Below are 16,112 nucleotides of genomic sequence, written 5' to 3'. Positions count from 1 at the left end.
TTCGTTGTACGTGATAAAGTGTGGCTGCGTATCGGAAGACTTGTGTCTGCATCTGGCTGATGCAGCATGACTAGTCATGTTGTGAGCTGAAAGAACAATGCTCGCCCTCCGCTAAGAGCCTGCTAGCTCCTTCAAATGGGCATGCTGCATTGATTATGATCCCTGAACCATCGCCGCAGGACCGACTTTACGATGGAGGCGTGGCGTTGCCACACGACGTAGGGGTCGGCCAACTAAAATAATGCTGTGACTTGACAGCCTACTATACACAAGCGGCGTCACGAAATGTAGGTGAGAATTCCTTTGGGTGGGATAATTTATTCATGGTAGACACGCTACCTTTAGTACACTCATTATCTGTGTCAACGCTCCCTAGTCATAAGTCCAGTTTCTTATACTCTCAGAGTGGAATGGAAGCTGGAAAGAAAAACAAACGAAAAAAAGTTATATATAAACTCCAAGCCCTGATAACGCCATATTCATGATGATTTTTGGAGAATCTGATATCCATTTGCCAATGCGGAAAAACTGTGGATGGCAGATTAGGCGTGCCCGAGTGGGCGGCAGCGAGAGCATGTGACGCACACTAGGCGCAGATACATCGCACTTCATCACCCCGCAATCTGCATCAATCGGACCCCTAGTCCTCTTTTTGTCAACTCCCCAACCAAAGCAAGCCCATGAGACAATCCCGAAGTATGAAAATGTCGCTTACGCGGCATCAGCACTGGCGACGGGCTGAACGACCTTGGTGACTTGGTTACCGGCGCGGATGATGCGCTGTCCGGTTGAGTCGTTGACGTAGGAGACGTCCTTGTTCTCGAATTGGGCACGCTTCCAAATCTCAACTTCGCAACCGCCACGGAGTACGCCGACACGCATGGTGGAAAGCAGGTTATGGGCGGCGTTGGAGTGAAGGTAGACACCACCATTGAAGATGGCCGTGGCGTCCTTGCCGATGGCAGAGCTGATGAGAGCCTTGCCGCCGGGGTGCTCCTTAATGAAGTCGGTGACGTCGTGGATGACACCGGCAATGGCGGTGAGGGCCTTGCCGTTCTTGGATTCGGCGACGAAGTCGTCCCAGGAGATAACGGGGAGCTGCTCGAGGGGCGTGCCCCAGTCGAGGACGGCACGCTTCTGGTCGAGTTTCTTCTGGAGCTGCTGAACACGGCCCTTTTCGATTTCGTTGGAGCGGAACTGCTTGAGGTCGGAGGCCAGGCCGAGGAACTTCCACATGCAGATAGCCCACTTGGTAGGGTCGTACTGCCACCACTCAATGGCGTTGCGGTAGTCCGAGGGGAACTCGTGGTGGAAATTGTGGTAGCCCTCGCCAAGGGTGACGAGCGCGGTGATGACGTGGTCGCGAGGAGAGTTACGGTCGTCAAAGGGCTGGTCTCCGAGCCAGTGGGCCAGCGAGTTCACGCAGAAGGTAGCCTGTTGGACGAACCAGATACGGAGAATGCCGCCGTAAACGAAACCACCGAGCCAGTCGTTCCAGAGCAGACCGCAGAAAAGGGTTGGGAAGACGAGGGCAGTGAAGATGACGGACTTGAGGTAGTTCTTGTGCTGCCAGACAACAACGGGATCCTCGTTCAAATCGGTGATGTCGGTACGGCCAGTGCGCTTGGGGTTCTGCTTGAAGACCATCCAGCCGAGGTGGGAGTAGAGAAGGCCCTTGCGAACGGAGTAAGGGTCCTTTTCGGTATCGGTGTAGCGGTGATGAGCGCGGTGATCACGGGACCACCAACGGATGGAACCCTCAACGGCTCCAGCACCAACAAAGGCGAGGTAGATCTTGAGGGGTGTGGTGGCCTTGTAGGAAGAGTGAGCCCAGAGACGGTGGTAGCCTGGAGATGGTCAGTTTCCTTCAGTTCTTGTTGCCGTCGTACGCTCATTCTGTTGAGCTATGCGTGGACTTACCAGCAGTGATACCCAGACCGGTGTTGAAGTAGTACACAAAGGCGAAGATGCCGGTGTAGAGCTTGAGAGGCACCCAGTAGGCGGAGATGAAGCCAATCATGGGAATGATAATGATGAGGGTGGTGTTGAGCCAGTTGACGTGTTTGTGCCAGTTGGACCAGGTCATAGGCGTATCGGCAATGTGCACCTTGGTGGGATCATAGGCGGCGCCGGAGCGAAGAGGCTTGTAGTCGGTGGTGCCATCAGGTATGGTGGCCGAAGCCTTCTTTTCTGCAGTTGCAGAGGACGACGACATGATGAAGCCGCGAGTTATTGTGTCGAAGGAAGTCTTGTGAACAACCAGTGACGGAGGGTGAGAGGAGGGAGAGGTTATAGGATGGAGGAAGCAAGTGTGGAAGGAAGTGAAGGGGAGGTCAAAGATAAAAGAAGGGCAAGACGGAGCTAAAAATAATGGAGGAACCCTCGTTGTGGCGAGATGGCGGCGGATGATGGGCCGAGCTTCCTGACCTGACTGATGAGAGGTTGGACTTTGGAACCTGTCAGTCTGATAAGTATTAGTACAGGCAAATGCTTGTGCCGAGCAGCAAAGCAAGGAGCTTTTGCTGGGCGGCGGCGGGGCCGGTCTTTCGCGCAAGGGTGTTTGGAGTGTGGTGGTGTGCTTGTTGGGGTGTGGCGGATCCAACGTGAGAGAGGGACAAGAGGGTATTTTTTTTTTCCTTTGGGCGGAGGCTCCCTGGTATGTGTGTGCGCAGCAGGAATCTGTCAATTTTTGTATTCCTGTTTTTATTGCAGTAATGATGCGGCGCAGAATTGAATCAACACAGCATTAAATAGAAGCGGTGATGATTTCTCGTTGTGTTGCTACTTTGCCAGCTGGCATGTTTTATACTGGCAGCTGGCAACTTGTTGAGGCCGGCGTGTAAGTCATGTACGCAGGTACCTCCCTATACAAAGATACCTGTCGAGGTACGTACCCGGCGTTTACAGTGATGCGTGGGTAGCACCAACAAAGCGGCATGTCTGGTTTTACGTTCAACTATAAAGATGGCCAGCTTCCCCAGCATATGGAGCGTCACATGTGCCGAGCCAAAAAATCAAGAAAAAAGTCAAAAATCACGAGACTTGCATTGGTGTGTTGCCTATCAGTGGCGTGCCAGCAAGGGACAATCAGGACAGCTCAATATAGCCGTCTTCACGCCATCGATGGGTTCTCCTCTGGTGGTGGGCGGGACTATCCAAGATCTGGCGAGCCGAGGTGCTTTTTTGGCGTGCCTGGTCTGGAGCTAGTACGGGAAAAAAAAATGATTTTTCTGCAGGGGACGGCCGGTACCTGACCCTTTCATGTAAATTGCCACTCTGACCTTGTACCTGTCCCCACCACGGCACAGCGGAACCCAACGCGTCTGGATGGCTTCCCCAACAATTTTTCGCTCTTACCGTGCCCAGCCCACATGCTTGCCCCAGGCAGTAAACCCCCTTGGGCCAATCAGATGCCCCTCTTTGAATTGTGCGTCGTGCTTCCTCATCCATCCTCCCGACTTCACCCTGCTTCAACCTGCTTGCTTGTTTGCTGTCTTCCTTTTCCTCTTCCAGCCATGCCATGACCCCGCCGCCGGCCAACTAGTCCACACGGCTACTCGCTCTCTCTGGCCACCATGTTACGTTTTGACTCCAGGTATCCGTACCGACTAAGTAAGTAATCCAGCTGATTCCATTGGGGCAAGGCAAAAGGGTCCAAGAGGTAAGTACTCCGTCCAGCCGTCCTTGGTGGCGAGCAACGGTGTCGCGGAACAACTTGGAGCCAGCCCCCCAGGTAGCCAGTCTGATTGATAATAAATGGCTCTGATAACGCCCCATATTCATCCTGATTCATCCCCAACATGCGGACATTGGATATGTATCTGTTTTCAAACTGAACCAGATCGCTCCTGACTTCTCTCGGCCAAGTTGACCGACATTCGCGACACAAGGCACAGCCAAAACCACAAGCACACTCATACTATTACAGCCTCGGCGATGCAGATGCGTACCTGCAGGCTACGCGTGCGCTAGCCCCTTACTGGCCGAACCATACGGGCACCTTACTGGGAATAGACAGGTAGCTTCATAGCGCCCCCAACATATATACACGCTTGCGCAACACGACCAGACGCCTCCTAATCAGCACCGTTGCATCATCTCACCCCGCGATGCCACGACTGATCTCATTGATTGACAATGTGCCTCGGCAGCCCATGACTGCCTCCTTTGACACGCGCCTGCCGCAGGCTTTAGATGATGTAGAAAGATGTCAGGGTTCTTATCTTCGCCACTATTGACGTCAGAGTCCACCTTTTTATTATCGCGCTCTATAGGGTAACCATCGACGGACAGGCAGGCAATCCTAGTAATGGAGAGCTTCATCGTCAGCAACTCCAAGTATGGGCTGGTGCTTGACCATCCTGTGCTCAGTGGTGCTTACAGGAACTTCGGCAACAAACATTTCTATCATCAGAACGGCGATAGAGGCAAGGGAGCAACTGGACAGGCAAGCCTTTGACTGGCATTCTTGCTATGATAACTAAATTAGAAGGCTTGCAAAGCTAGATAACCAGAATTCCCTGGTATGTTGAATGAGTACCTGGATTCATTCAATCCAATGACAAAGCAGTAAATCCGGCCAATTGATGTTGAATCAATTTCCGATATCGATGCATCCATCCCCATCCCCACTACCAAGCCGCCTCAACCTTTCAACCTCGAAGTCTCAGCGCCAAAGGAGACATTGCCCCCGTCGCTACTACTGGGCTCAGCGCCATTTGTTACGGCTTCCCCATATAGCTTACAGAATCTATGCCGCTTTGCGCTCTCAAATACCTGTCATACTGCAGCTGAAACTCAGTTTTGAAGCTTCGCACCAGATCCGCCACAGTGAGCAAGTCCTCTTTGGCCAGTTTCCTGCCATTGGCACGCGCCAGATTCATGGCGCACGAAACAATGTTACGTATCTGCCGCCCGTCGAACTGCACCTGACGTCTGTGAAGTTCGCTATCAATCCAATTCTCGATACCTGCCATATCCTCAACCTTGTTTTTGTCACGCAGCTGTTGAAGGAATTGAGTGAAGATGTCTTTGATTTGCTCTTCGCGCAGGGCATCATATTTGAGAGCCACATGGATCCGTGACTGCACGGCGACGTCAAACTGCGCAATTTGATTCGTCGTGAGGAATAAAATACCTGGCAAGCAGTTAACGCAAGAGGGGCATTGCACCAGGGAAATCACTCGCTCCTAGACGTTACCTTGATAATACTCCAGAACACGGAGAAATACTGATACCAATGCGTTTCTCTCCGTCACGTTGCCCATATTCTGCGACCGGCTTTCGAGAAATACGTCGGCTTCATCACTGAGAGCCACAAGGATCGAAACAAAATTAGTTACTCCCGAGACGCGTTCGTACGCCCGTTTGATACTTACATGAGCAAAATAGCCTCCCAGGCCGTCGCCAAGTCAAATATTGTCTCTAAGTTGCTCTCGACGTACTTGGCCTTGGTTCCTACATCGGCCACGCTCACAGGGAACAACGGTTTTCCTGCAGCAAGCGCTACAGTCTCGGCAGTCGATGTCTTGCCTACGCCGGGTGGTCCTGTTATTACACAGTGTTTTTAGCTCTGCCTCTTTACAATTGCTCTTGCACATGACACTGACCATAAAGCAAAATCACGAGGCCCTTGCCTTTATCCTGAATAATGTCGTCGACTTGATCGTCGTCCTTGCCACCTGCTGTGGCATGGTGTTTCACCAGATTCATGAGCATCTGCTTTGTCTGTATGCCCGAGTCTCGACCGGAAAGTTTGAGCTTTTTGAAATATGCATCATTCCTCTCGTCGGAACGCTTGTGCACCAGATTGACCTGCAGCTGTGCCCACTGCTTCTCTCTCAACACATATCCGAGAACCCACGGCGGGCAGAGCACGAACTGTTCGGCAGCCCAGGCGTCATCCGACTGCGTCCAATTCGCACTGTCGTAATGTCTCCGCGTCATCTTGGATAGCTCTTCATTTCTGCGGCACTCGATGCAGCTACAGTCCATTTCATCGACGGTACGAGCCCATGTGCCGAGGCTTGGCACGGTCGGGCCGTAACGATTGTAGGACAGCGAGTCGATCATTACCGTGCCCTTGACCTGTGGATACCAAATTTTCAGGAATGAACAGAGTGAATGAGGAGACTCTTTAGTTCTTAGAAAGATGTACTTGCCTGTGAGGAAATCGCAAAACCCGGACCTTGCCGGCGTCGGCCAGAGCGTCGAAATATGGTACGCTCGTCGTCCGATTCCTACCAGCGGTTACCTTTCTGGGTTTCACTACTTTTCAAAGTTGCTCACGAACAGAATTCTCAAGTTCGTCAGAAGACCGTACTCCTCGTTTGCTGAGCATCGCTTGACCTTTGTAATAGAACATTTGCTCCCCTCTCTTGGCCACACACATCTTTTTGTATTCTCGTCCCCGCTGCTCTAGAGCTGTTTCCACGCCCGTCGCATCTTCATGGTACCGCAAAGGATAAAAGGGCAGCGAAACTATGGGCCGCGAGCCATCAAAGTGGTCAATTCCCAAAGTCATCAGCGTACGCCGGAAAGCCTCGCCGTTCCAGCAGTACATCCAGCAATTGATCATCCACGGCCGCTCCTTTCCTCTTTCAGAAGATGCTGGCCAGGGTTGCAGATTGTCCTGTACGACCAACACTTGATCCTGCTTCTGGAAGAGCCGGCCCAAAATCTTTTCGCCCGGCGGAAAGATTGTCCAGAGCGTCTCGAATGTGATGCGCTCTTGCTCCATATTATGAGAGCGATTTTTAAAGTACTCGTCAAGCCGTCGGTCCCCTGAATTTTCGGAGATGGTATCGAGCAGCAGCTTGAGGTCGAGGTGGACCTGATCGTCTGGCTTCTCCGTCAACGCCTTTTTGGCAGCTTCTTGCAGTATATCCCAGTGAAATACTATGGCTTCAAAGGGCGATACGATAACCACACCGTCACCTACAAGAACGTGTCCGGGATAGCGTTGGAGCTGATGCCTGAGTAGATTGCGCAGTTCCGGATTATTGATCTCCATTTCGATATCGTGCCAAGTCCGAAAAATCCTACGGAGTGTAAAGGCGCTGTTGCGCCGCGCCCACTCCAATTGCTCACTGCTGAGCTTTGTCCCATCGGGAAGGAAGTCTCTCCATCCATCTGTGTCCTTATCTTCCTTATTGTTGATGATAAGTGCTCGCGTAGGCAATTCTATTGTTTGCTAAATGTTCCTTGCCTTTAGTAAAATTCTTTATACGGTTTCAATCACATCATCTTCGCCAACGTACCTCTTCTTTCACGCCTCCGCCCACAGATGTGCGCTATACGACTTGTCAATCACGAGAAACACTATCGTTTCGGTTATACATCTTGAACGCTCAATACGTACGCGGTCTGCAGCATTCGGGCTGGCACCGGCTGCCATGCTTTCATCGAGCCTCTGGTACTCAGTCTGTAATCTGCCAAGCTTTTCCTCCAGGGCAGCCATCTTGGCTTCCAGACCGCACGGCTGCATGGTGTTCTGTATGCCACTCCACGTAGAGAACTGGCTGTTGCTATTATTCTGCGAAGACTATCAGCGCAACAGATTGTAGTGATGAAAAGCAGATGGCCCTTAAGGTAGGTGAAGAAATTGACACATGTCCCTTGACCAGATCAATTTATCCTGTTTCTTCGATAGAGCTCAATGGCCATCCACCACAACTGTCTCGCGACGTATTGCGAGCCAAGGTGAGGCTGGATATGCACTGCATAATGCTTCCCCAAACATGGCTGGATAATAGCGTTTCCGGCTGTTTTGCATATTATCCTCCATCTACTGGACCTTTTGAAAGTTTCAGCTGAGGGGATCCTGCATGAAGCCGCCCTCCTCCGGAGCCCAGGATGGCAATGGAGTCCGCTAACAACGATATAAAAACTGCTTTCCGGATTAGCGACAGAAATTGGTTGACACTGAGGTATTCAAGTCGTTTGACTCGAAGAAACGTTCCTGTTGCAGTATAAGACAGAACAATTGTACGAAACTCAAGAAGAGGCCCTATCAATCTGAACCTGCCAAAGGAGGCTTGACGAGCAAGAACCATGAGTATGATAAGTGATGAATGACAAATGACACTATTCAGGGTAACGATTGTCGGTTCCATCTTGGCTATACGTGTAAATTCCAATACTTCTGAGACCTGCAGTGCGACGCTGGCCTACTTGGCGGCTAGCTGAACTGAGTGTGTGACAGCCTTCTAATTTGGCTCGTTGCTATAGACAATATCAGAGGGTCCATCGAGCACCCCAATAAGATAACACCCACGAAGTAGGCACCAAACAACTGTAGAGGGATCGTAGACTTAGGGCTGTTCTTTATGCACCTGAGTTCGTTTTCGAGACCAGGTCGTTGGGAAGAATCACCGGCTCAAGAACATATACACGCGACGGTAGCAAGCGCGACCGTGATGACAGACCAGGGCAGCGGCTCTTTCCCCGACATGCTGCAGGCTATAGAAGCTGGAGGATCAGCGTCACAGTGTGCCATGACCGAAAGTCAAAGGTTGTCTTAAATTGACGAGAGCGAAGCTTTGCAGGCAAATGCTAAGACATGGAGATAGGGAACAACTTGCTCTTGTGAAAGGCAAAGAAGTACAATTGAGGCAGTGGCTCGAGGCCAGACATGATCATTCCGACGAAGAAAGAAAAGCCATGAAATGCCGAGACTATCAAGCTTTTGCCGACTACTGGCTCGACATATCCAAGCACGGAAAAGATGACCTAGAGCGAGCTCGCCAGCGGGGCTGGAAGAAATGGGCTGCTAGGTATCAGACATTTGGCTGCGGGGTGCTTGGATTCATGAAAGATTGGGACCCCTTTGTCAACGCTGTGAGAGGTTTTGGAGGAGGATACGGAGACTTGGCTATTGGTACAGTTTCGCTGGTTTTTGTGGTATATACGCAATCGGATCCCGAGCCCAAAACATAGAGCTAACAACAAACAGGTCGCCAAGAACAAGGATGAGACCGAAAGCTCCATCGCCACAGCATTTATGAGCATAAGGGACCGTATCATCGGCTTTAAAATGTACCAGGATATTTATAAGGAAAGCAATGCGCTCGAGAGCGACCTCCGCGCCAAGATTGTGGATGCGTACTCGGCTGTCATCACGTTGGCGATTGAGGCCACCTGGTACTACAAGGGTGGCGGACTTCGTGAGCTCTGTCGTGCAATAGAGCAAGTAGGTGATTGCCTGCTAATATGCATGTTACCTCTTTTTGCACAGGACGTTTGCTGCGAACAATTGGCGATTCCGGAAAGTTCAAAAGACTGGCCTCGGACGTCGAGGACTCGATCGTGGCCATTCGGCTGCGGTGCGACGATTTGCTCAGCCAAAACGTACATGGTAAGAGACATAGATACACAAGAAGGTGTCAAGCCGAACAAGATTAACAAGGAACCCTCCATCACAGAGCTGAAAGTTTATGCCAAACGTTTGTAGACCCGAACGCGTACCAACAAAGGACCGAGCTGACAACGACAACCCCATTATAGGGCTGGAGCAAAAAATGGACGACTTGGCATGGAACGAATTCTGCAGCGCCTGGAAGCTGGCGCACTTGTCGTCCGACCAGAGCCGGGTCGAGGGGCTGGCCCTGTACCGGCGCGACCTCTCGCACAATCTCCGCCCGGACATGGACCAGTTCTCGGCGCGGGACCACCAGCGGCTCGCGTTTGAGGCCAGCAGCCAGCACCGGACGTGGGCGGACCCGGGCCGGTCCGCGGTGCTCATCCTCGTCGGCTACACGGAGCAGAGCATCGCCACGTTCCAGCCCTACTGCTGGCTGTCGCCGTGGGTGCTCGACCTCATCGGGCGCTGCCGGCGGGAGCGCAGGCACCACGCCTACTACATCTTGCCGGCCAAGGGCGAGGTCGTCGCCCTCGAGCGCGTGGTCGCGACGCTGCTCCTGCAGCTGGTGCGCCTCAAAATGCCCGCGCTGCGCGACGACGACGCCCGCCGCCGTGGCCTGATGGATGCGTACGCGGCCGCGGCCGACACCCGGCAGCCAGCAGGCCAGCGCGTTGGCGCGTCGCGGGCGCTGGCGCCGGCCGTCCTGGCGCTGTTCGACGAGGGCGAGCGCGTCGACGTCCTGGTGGACCGCCTCGACAAGTGCGCCGCGGCGCAGCGCGTCGCCCTCCTCGACGTCCTCGGCGCCATGGCGCGCGCCGCGCGCTGCACCGTCAAGGTGGTCGTCATCGTCAGCGGGTCCGACTGGGCCTTTGAGGACTGCGACCTGGACAGGGACTATGCCCATCACGTCGTCGTCTACAGGGCGGCGCAGCAGCGGAGCAAGGAGTCTGCGGACGAGTAGGTTGGCGCGCACACCCGTCCGAGAGGCAAACCCCCCCCCCCCCCCCCCCCCCCCCTGCGCGGGTGCAGCAAGACCTACGGCATTGTGTGAGGGGATTGTCTGCATGCAAGACAAGTTGTCGCTGCCCGTGATTGCTGGCCTCGTTTACCAATGTTCGGATCGGACAAGGTTGGCAGCACACAGAGTAAAGTGTATGGCAAAAGTTGTGTGTGTGTACTGTAGCGATTCGGCGTTTCTTATCCAGCCTCCAAGTAAAGCCGCATGAGTAACTCACAACAGACGGCTGCATAATTTACGACTCTGATGCACGCGATAAAATAGCCCTGCAAGAAGTCTTGAGACCTGGGCCACGAAAACGAAGGTTTGTCATTGCTTTATCACGCTGGATGACTGCGAATAATAATACCAAAAAAGACCTCCGTGTGATAATAAAATCATCAGAACAAAAAAGAATTGCCCGGTACGCCGGTATTAATAGTACATGCCGTCATGTCGCCAATCATTATGCCATCGCTACGCACAGGTTTTTTTTCTCATTGACCGGCTCACGGCGCCGCCATCCGCGTCTTCATCATGATCATCTCCGAACTCTTGGCCCAGGTGCCGTCCGGCGTCTGCCTGTAGCACAGCAGCTTGCCGTCGTCGCCCGTCGTGCCGAGGATCTGGCCGTCGTCGTCGAAGCCGACGCGCCACACGGGCGTGCGGTGGTTGTCGAGCCGCGAAATCTCCCGCGCGGTGTGCGCCACCGTGCCCGGCTGGCCCGGCTGGCCGGTCCGCAGACGCAAGTCTGTGCTGCCGTTGCCGCCGCCGCCGCCGCCGCCGCTACCCGAGGCAGCCTTGCTCGCGAGGCTCGCGCTCAGGCTTGACGGGTGGTGGTGCTGTTGGTGGTGGTGACCGCCTGGCGGTGGGGGCGTCTGAGTCCCGTCAGAGTCCTTGCCGGGGGAGGCGGAACCGAGAGACGCGGCAGCCGCGGCGGCGGTCTTGGCGGCGGCGCGCTGTTGCTGGAGTGACTTTTCGGGCGTGATGAGGGTGTTGACGGACCACGACCGGCGCTCGGGATCGTCCACGGGGGTGTCGACGCGAAACACCCGTGCGTAGCCGTCCTGGCACGCCGTCGCAATCATGTCGTAGCCGCGGATGTTGCCGGGCGCCCAGGCGATGTCCCGCACCAGACCCCTGTGCCCGCTGACCTCGACCGCGAGGTAAAACTCCTTCTTGGCCGTGTCCAAGCCGTAGCTGGCGGCGACGGTGTCCCGCGAGCGATAAATCTTGACGACGTCCATGGCCGCGACAGCGAGGCCGAGCGCGTCCGTGGGCACGCCGGCGCGCAAGGCCGCATAGCACGGCTCCGGGTTGGGGTCAAAGACGCACCGAAAGGCCGTCTCCTCGCCGCGCTGGGGCCGCTGCGGGATGACGAGGAACTCGTCGATGCTGGCGTACTCGTTGAGCGCCTCGGGCTGCTCAGTCTCCCACACGGTCAGGCGGCCCTCGGTGGTCAGCAGCGCCAGGTACGTGTGCTTGGTCTCGTCGTTGTGCGTCATGGAGAAGGACCGGTACGCGCTGCCGCTGCGCGATGATCGCGTGTCGAAGATGGGGCGCCCGGACGAGGTGCGACCCGCGCAGAACCGCCGCCCCGGCGTCGCGGACGGGTCCTCGGCCCACAGCCGGAACCACCCCTCGAGGCCGAGCGACGCGAGCACATTGGGGTACACGGTGGACGGGAGCCATTGAAGCTAAGTAGTGTGCGCGGGCGGGCCAAGGGTTAGTCATGCGGAGCTGGGGGCAGAACAGGAGAGAAAGGGGGGGGGGGGGGGCAGCAAGCCGTACCTCGAGCACTTCGCCGCCGTGCGCCGTCCAGGTGTCGCAGATGCGCCAGGTACCGTCCTTGTGCCGGTTGAAGACGCGGATCTTGCCGTCGACGGAACCGGTCGCGCAGCGATCGCCGTATGTGTTGAATGCGATGGCCTGCACCAAGTCCTTGTGACCGTGCTGCAGGTTCAGCTCAAACGGCTGCTGCTGCTGCTGTTGCTGCCCTGACTGCGACTGCTCACCCATGGGCGGCGGCGACGTTGAGGCGGCCATTGATTGTACAGGGTCGATTGCGCGGTCGGCCGGTGCAGGGGTATTGCCGCCGTGTGTTTTTTTTTTCTCTTTTTTCTCAGTGGTGCGACAGCAATGGACCGGATTCGAGGGGGCTTGCGAACGGGTGGTGGCGGTGATGCGAGGTTCAAGTAGAAGCTGCAGATCCGAGATGTGGAGAGCTCAACTGGTCCACCAGCGCTAGCCAGCCGCGCGGGGCCAAGGCGTGTAAGTCACCAAGACCAAGCAACCAAGGTAGCGAAAATGGGAGAAATATTTCAGGTTTGGATTAGTGATGGCCAACGTGCTCTACGTATTCATTTTCAAGAGATGTAGGCCGCTGCTAGGACGTCAGTACCGCCCGCATGGCCGGCCCGTCCCATAGACTCTCCTTCCAATGCCACTGTCGTATCAGACGCGACAATTTCTCCTTGACGACCAAATCCCTGCAATTCGGGTGCCCCAACTTGAAAACGAGCGTAAACAGTGGCATTTTCAGAGACGCTCTTCAAAACTTCCGTTTTGGTAAAGCAAACGTCTTTACAAAGCGTCGAGTTTTTTTTCCCAACTACACGGATGTTAGGGACAGAGACAGGCACGTAGCCGTCGTACCCGCTGGCGGATCTTGATTAGTCCGCTTAGCCGCAGCGACACATACTGCCAAACTGCTTTATAATTGTATTGTACGGAGTACAACAAAAAGGCTTTGAGATCTCGGTGCTCCCTTGCGGGCAATGTGTCTGTCATCGGTTCAAGGTGGCGGATCTTCGATTGATCTGAGTCGTGTAGATGCTGAAAAACGATAGTTGGCCAAATTTGAAGTCGGTGTATTTGATTTAGGAACATATTCAAGAATTAATTAGGGAGTGGATATTCTCCTCAGCAGGCGTTAAGAAATGACCATCAATTTTGGTCTTCCCTTCTGTCCCGCGGAACCTGCTACGTCCAGTGCCCTGAATGCAAGAAAGATGTCAAAAAGGGAACTTCATGCAGCGGCGTGCAGCGCGGTATCCTGCCATCCAGTAAGATACTTCTGTCGCGCGAGGAGGGGATATATTCAAAGCTAAATTATTTGCAGTTTGCTTCGACGACACTAATGAGCGGAACCATCGCGTGAGCGATGATGACGAGCCAGCTGGGGATATCATGTAACAGAGATATGTCGGAATTCAAGAGGTGAAGCTGTGCAAGTTATTTTCAGGAAAATTGGTGGCTCTCTGGTTTTCCAACAGCTTACACTAAATCGACTACCATTGTGATACTCTTCCCCCAAAGGATAGATAACTCTCAGCCTTGAAGATAAAACTGCGCTACCTGCTGTTCATTGTGCTCGCTCAACCATTCTAGACCCTGCAGCCACGCGTTGTTGACCCAATCCTGACTCATTTTGACATAGATCAGCGAGCGGAACGCCACCGCCTCCTTGGAGAAGAAACCTGATTTCGTAAGAAGGTGCTTGGGCCATTTGTTCGCACCTTCCCAGTCTTTTCCCGCTTGCTCCTGTCCCACTTCTTCGACGACCTCAGCAAATCGCCGGCCGAGCTGCACCCGTTTCATTACTGCGGGGTGTGCGTCAACAACTCCAGGGACGGCGCAGCTGACACCCATCAGAAAGGGGAAGCGGTAAAGGGCCGCATCGGGCACCGAGACGACCGAGTCCCAGTCAATGACGGCGAGTAAGTTGAACTCCCGATCGACAAGGATGTTATTCGGATTGAGATCATAGTTAGCCAGGCCAAACCCCTCGGCGGAGCCATCTCCCACCTGCAGTATAGGAGATGGAAAAGAAGCAGCGAGGGACTGGAATGCGTGCACTAACTCGTCTTGCCCGCTGACCGGCTGCTCTCCGAGGCTTTTGCTCAGTGCCAGAGGGTAGTCAGCGTAGAACTCGGCAGCAGAATTGTATGGCCCTGTCCCTGTTTCAACCAGCTGTCCCACAACGAACGAGTCCGAGCCATCTCGGATGATAGAGCCAATTTTTGGTAGCCGGATCGAGGCAAGCTGGATCATGATCTTAGCGACATACCGCCAGAATTTCTCCGCGAATTGCGCTGGGATGCCTTCGTGCTCGCCAGGATAGTTTCGAGACACCTCCTCTGCGGTGTTGCCGTCGACGTATTCGATGATGGAAAAGGGGCATCCAACTGCGTTCTGGGCATTCAGATCATACGCGTAGACTCTTGGGATTGGGATGTCCGTGTTCTGGCTGTGAAAAGGGCTTAGAATCATGAGAGAATGATTCGTAGCCAACTTACCGCACAAACTCCATCGTGGCAAGCTCCGACTGTATATCCAAGATCATCCTCCTCTCCCGGGAGGAAGGAGAGGCCATCCCGCTGCCCTCGCCCAGCATCGGAGGCATTTGTAGCCTCACAGCCCACTCAAGGCCGTCGTCGAACTGGATCTTGCGCACAAGATTGAAATTTCCTACCGAAAACTCGGGAGAAAGGGTGCATGGTTGACCCCCCCGAAGCGACGAGGCGTAGGAGAGCAGAGCTTTTACGTTGATTTTGTCGATGAATTGGTTGATGCGCACAGCGTATTCGCCCCCATATTCCTTCCCATTTGTCCAGGCAGCACTTCCGAATGGGAGAGACTCCGCCATCGTTAGATAGCAATTTCAGAGTATGTTAGTTGCTAGATAAAAGCTGCTAAGATGAATAGTTCCGCGCGCTCCGAGCCCAGCGCAGTTAAGCTAACCAGTAAGCTTAGTGAGGCAAAGAAGACGATATCTAAAGTGACTTGGTTAGGTTCGTCGTCGAGAATTGCATCGGAGAGCAGCTTAACGTGGTCGACAGTGTTGTCAAAGCAACAATGTTAGGGCGTCGTTGGAGAAAGTGCTACCCCAAGAGACGCACAGTAGATGCCTACCTAATAAAATGCCCAAGACATACGCCGTGACTGCCTCTGTTACACCCACTGTAGTATTAACCAAGTGCGCTGACTAAAGCTGCAGCTACCTGTAGCCAGACGGTAACACACTCAGCGGCCCACAGGTGCCAAAGGCAATGAAACTCGCCTAAAAAATCACTTGTTACACAGTTTAACCCTGCTACTCTTGTGCCAATATGTTCGAATATTTCTTACGTAATTATGGTCTTTGCGCTACCGTCTTCGCCCATAGGACTCAATAACACTAGTAAAAAAAGATCGAAAAGATTTGAAGAGTCACTTAGTTATGTCGATAACACCACCCAGCGCAAGTATATAAACGGGCGACCCCCTCCTCTCACCCCGCTATCAGGTATCCTCTGACTATGACTAGTTCTAGGTCCCCTAGTTCTATTTTAATATTACCGAATAGCTGATCTACGTGGTCTCACTATCTTCTAACGTAGATTAATATTATTATTTCGGTCTTCGAACTTACGAACTCTCGGTTTTTGATAGTCATATTGCTTAGGACTATATATAAATAGAGGACGTCGGCGCTTGCGTAACTATACGGTAAGAGCTGCGAGCAGTAGTGCTAGACACTTAAGACGATAGGTAAGCTAATCGATTTTTGTTTTTATAATAGTATATTCTATTCTAGAATTATCTTTGGTTCCTACGGTGATACTGTTCTAACGAAAGGCGACAACGTCACCAGATCTCAGCCAGCTGATCAAGAGTTCGCCATACAAAGAGCTAGCAAATAGCTAACGAGGGACGAAGACTGTTGTTCTGAGGAGAGGCGCAGCGAGAAAGATGTCAACTATTCAACCGAAC

At 53.5% G+C, this 16,112-nt stretch overlaps 5 protein-coding genes across 5 annotated transcripts; 1 reads left to right on the top strand and 4 right to left on the bottom strand.

The window, feature by feature from the left end:
- Positions 1–711: 711 nt before the first annotated feature.
- On the bottom strand, positions 712–2,215 carry V2A60_005702 (stearoyl-CoA 9-desaturase; the record flags this gene model as incomplete). Its single annotated transcript, XM_083257009.1, has 2 exons — positions 712–1,847; positions 1,921–2,215. The coding sequence occupies 2 exons, from the start codon at positions 2,213–2,215 to the stop codon at positions 712–714; spliced, it is 1,431 nt and encodes a 476-aa protein (XP_083113135.1).
- Positions 2,216–4,721: 2,506 nt separating this feature from the next.
- V2A60_005701 (ATP-binding protein) lies at positions 4,722–7,486 on the bottom strand (the record flags this gene model as incomplete). The annotated part of the gene is made up of 7 exons (XM_083257008.1): positions 4,722–5,137; positions 5,201–5,307; positions 5,379–5,547; positions 5,610–6,239; positions 6,289–7,192; positions 7,260–7,292; positions 7,361–7,486. 7 exons carry the CDS (start codon positions 7,484–7,486, stop codon positions 4,722–4,724), a joined length of 2,385 nt encoding a protein of 794 aa, XP_083113134.1.
- A 1,175-nt stretch (positions 7,487–8,661) lies between these two features.
- V2A60_005700 (uncharacterized protein) lies at positions 8,662–10,322 on the top strand (the record flags this gene model as incomplete). Its single annotated transcript, XM_083257007.1, has 4 exons — positions 8,662–8,838; positions 8,954–9,164; positions 9,236–9,355; positions 9,505–10,322. The coding sequence occupies 4 exons, from the start codon at positions 8,662–8,664 to the stop codon at positions 10,320–10,322; spliced, it is 1,326 nt and encodes a 441-aa protein (XP_083113133.1).
- Positions 10,323–10,867: 545 nt separating this feature from the next.
- Positions 10,868–12,404, bottom strand: V2A60_005699 (WD40-repeat-containing domain protein; the record flags this gene model as incomplete). Its single annotated transcript, XM_083257006.1, has 2 exons — positions 10,868–12,055; positions 12,150–12,404. The coding sequence occupies 2 exons, from the start codon at positions 12,402–12,404 to the stop codon at positions 10,868–10,870; spliced, it is 1,443 nt and encodes a 480-aa protein (XP_083113132.1).
- A 1,284-nt stretch (positions 12,405–13,688) lies between these two features.
- V2A60_005698 (phosphotransferase family protein) lies at positions 13,689–15,006 on the bottom strand (the record flags this gene model as incomplete). Its single annotated transcript, XM_083257005.1, has 2 exons — positions 13,689–14,607; positions 14,657–15,006. 2 exons carry the CDS (start codon positions 15,004–15,006, stop codon positions 13,689–13,691), a joined length of 1,269 nt encoding a protein of 422 aa, XP_083113131.1.
- Between the last annotated feature and the right edge of the window lie 1,106 nt (positions 15,007–16,112).

Source organism: Cordyceps javanica, chromosome 3 (genome assembly GCF_051103115.1).
Source record: "Cordyceps javanica chromosome 3, complete sequence".
NCBI lineage: Eukaryota > Fungi > Ascomycota > Sordariomycetes > Hypocreales > Cordycipitaceae > Cordyceps > Cordyceps javanica.
The sequence above is the reverse complement of the archived record's forward strand: the minus strand, read 5'-3'. Positions and strand labels throughout refer to the sequence as shown.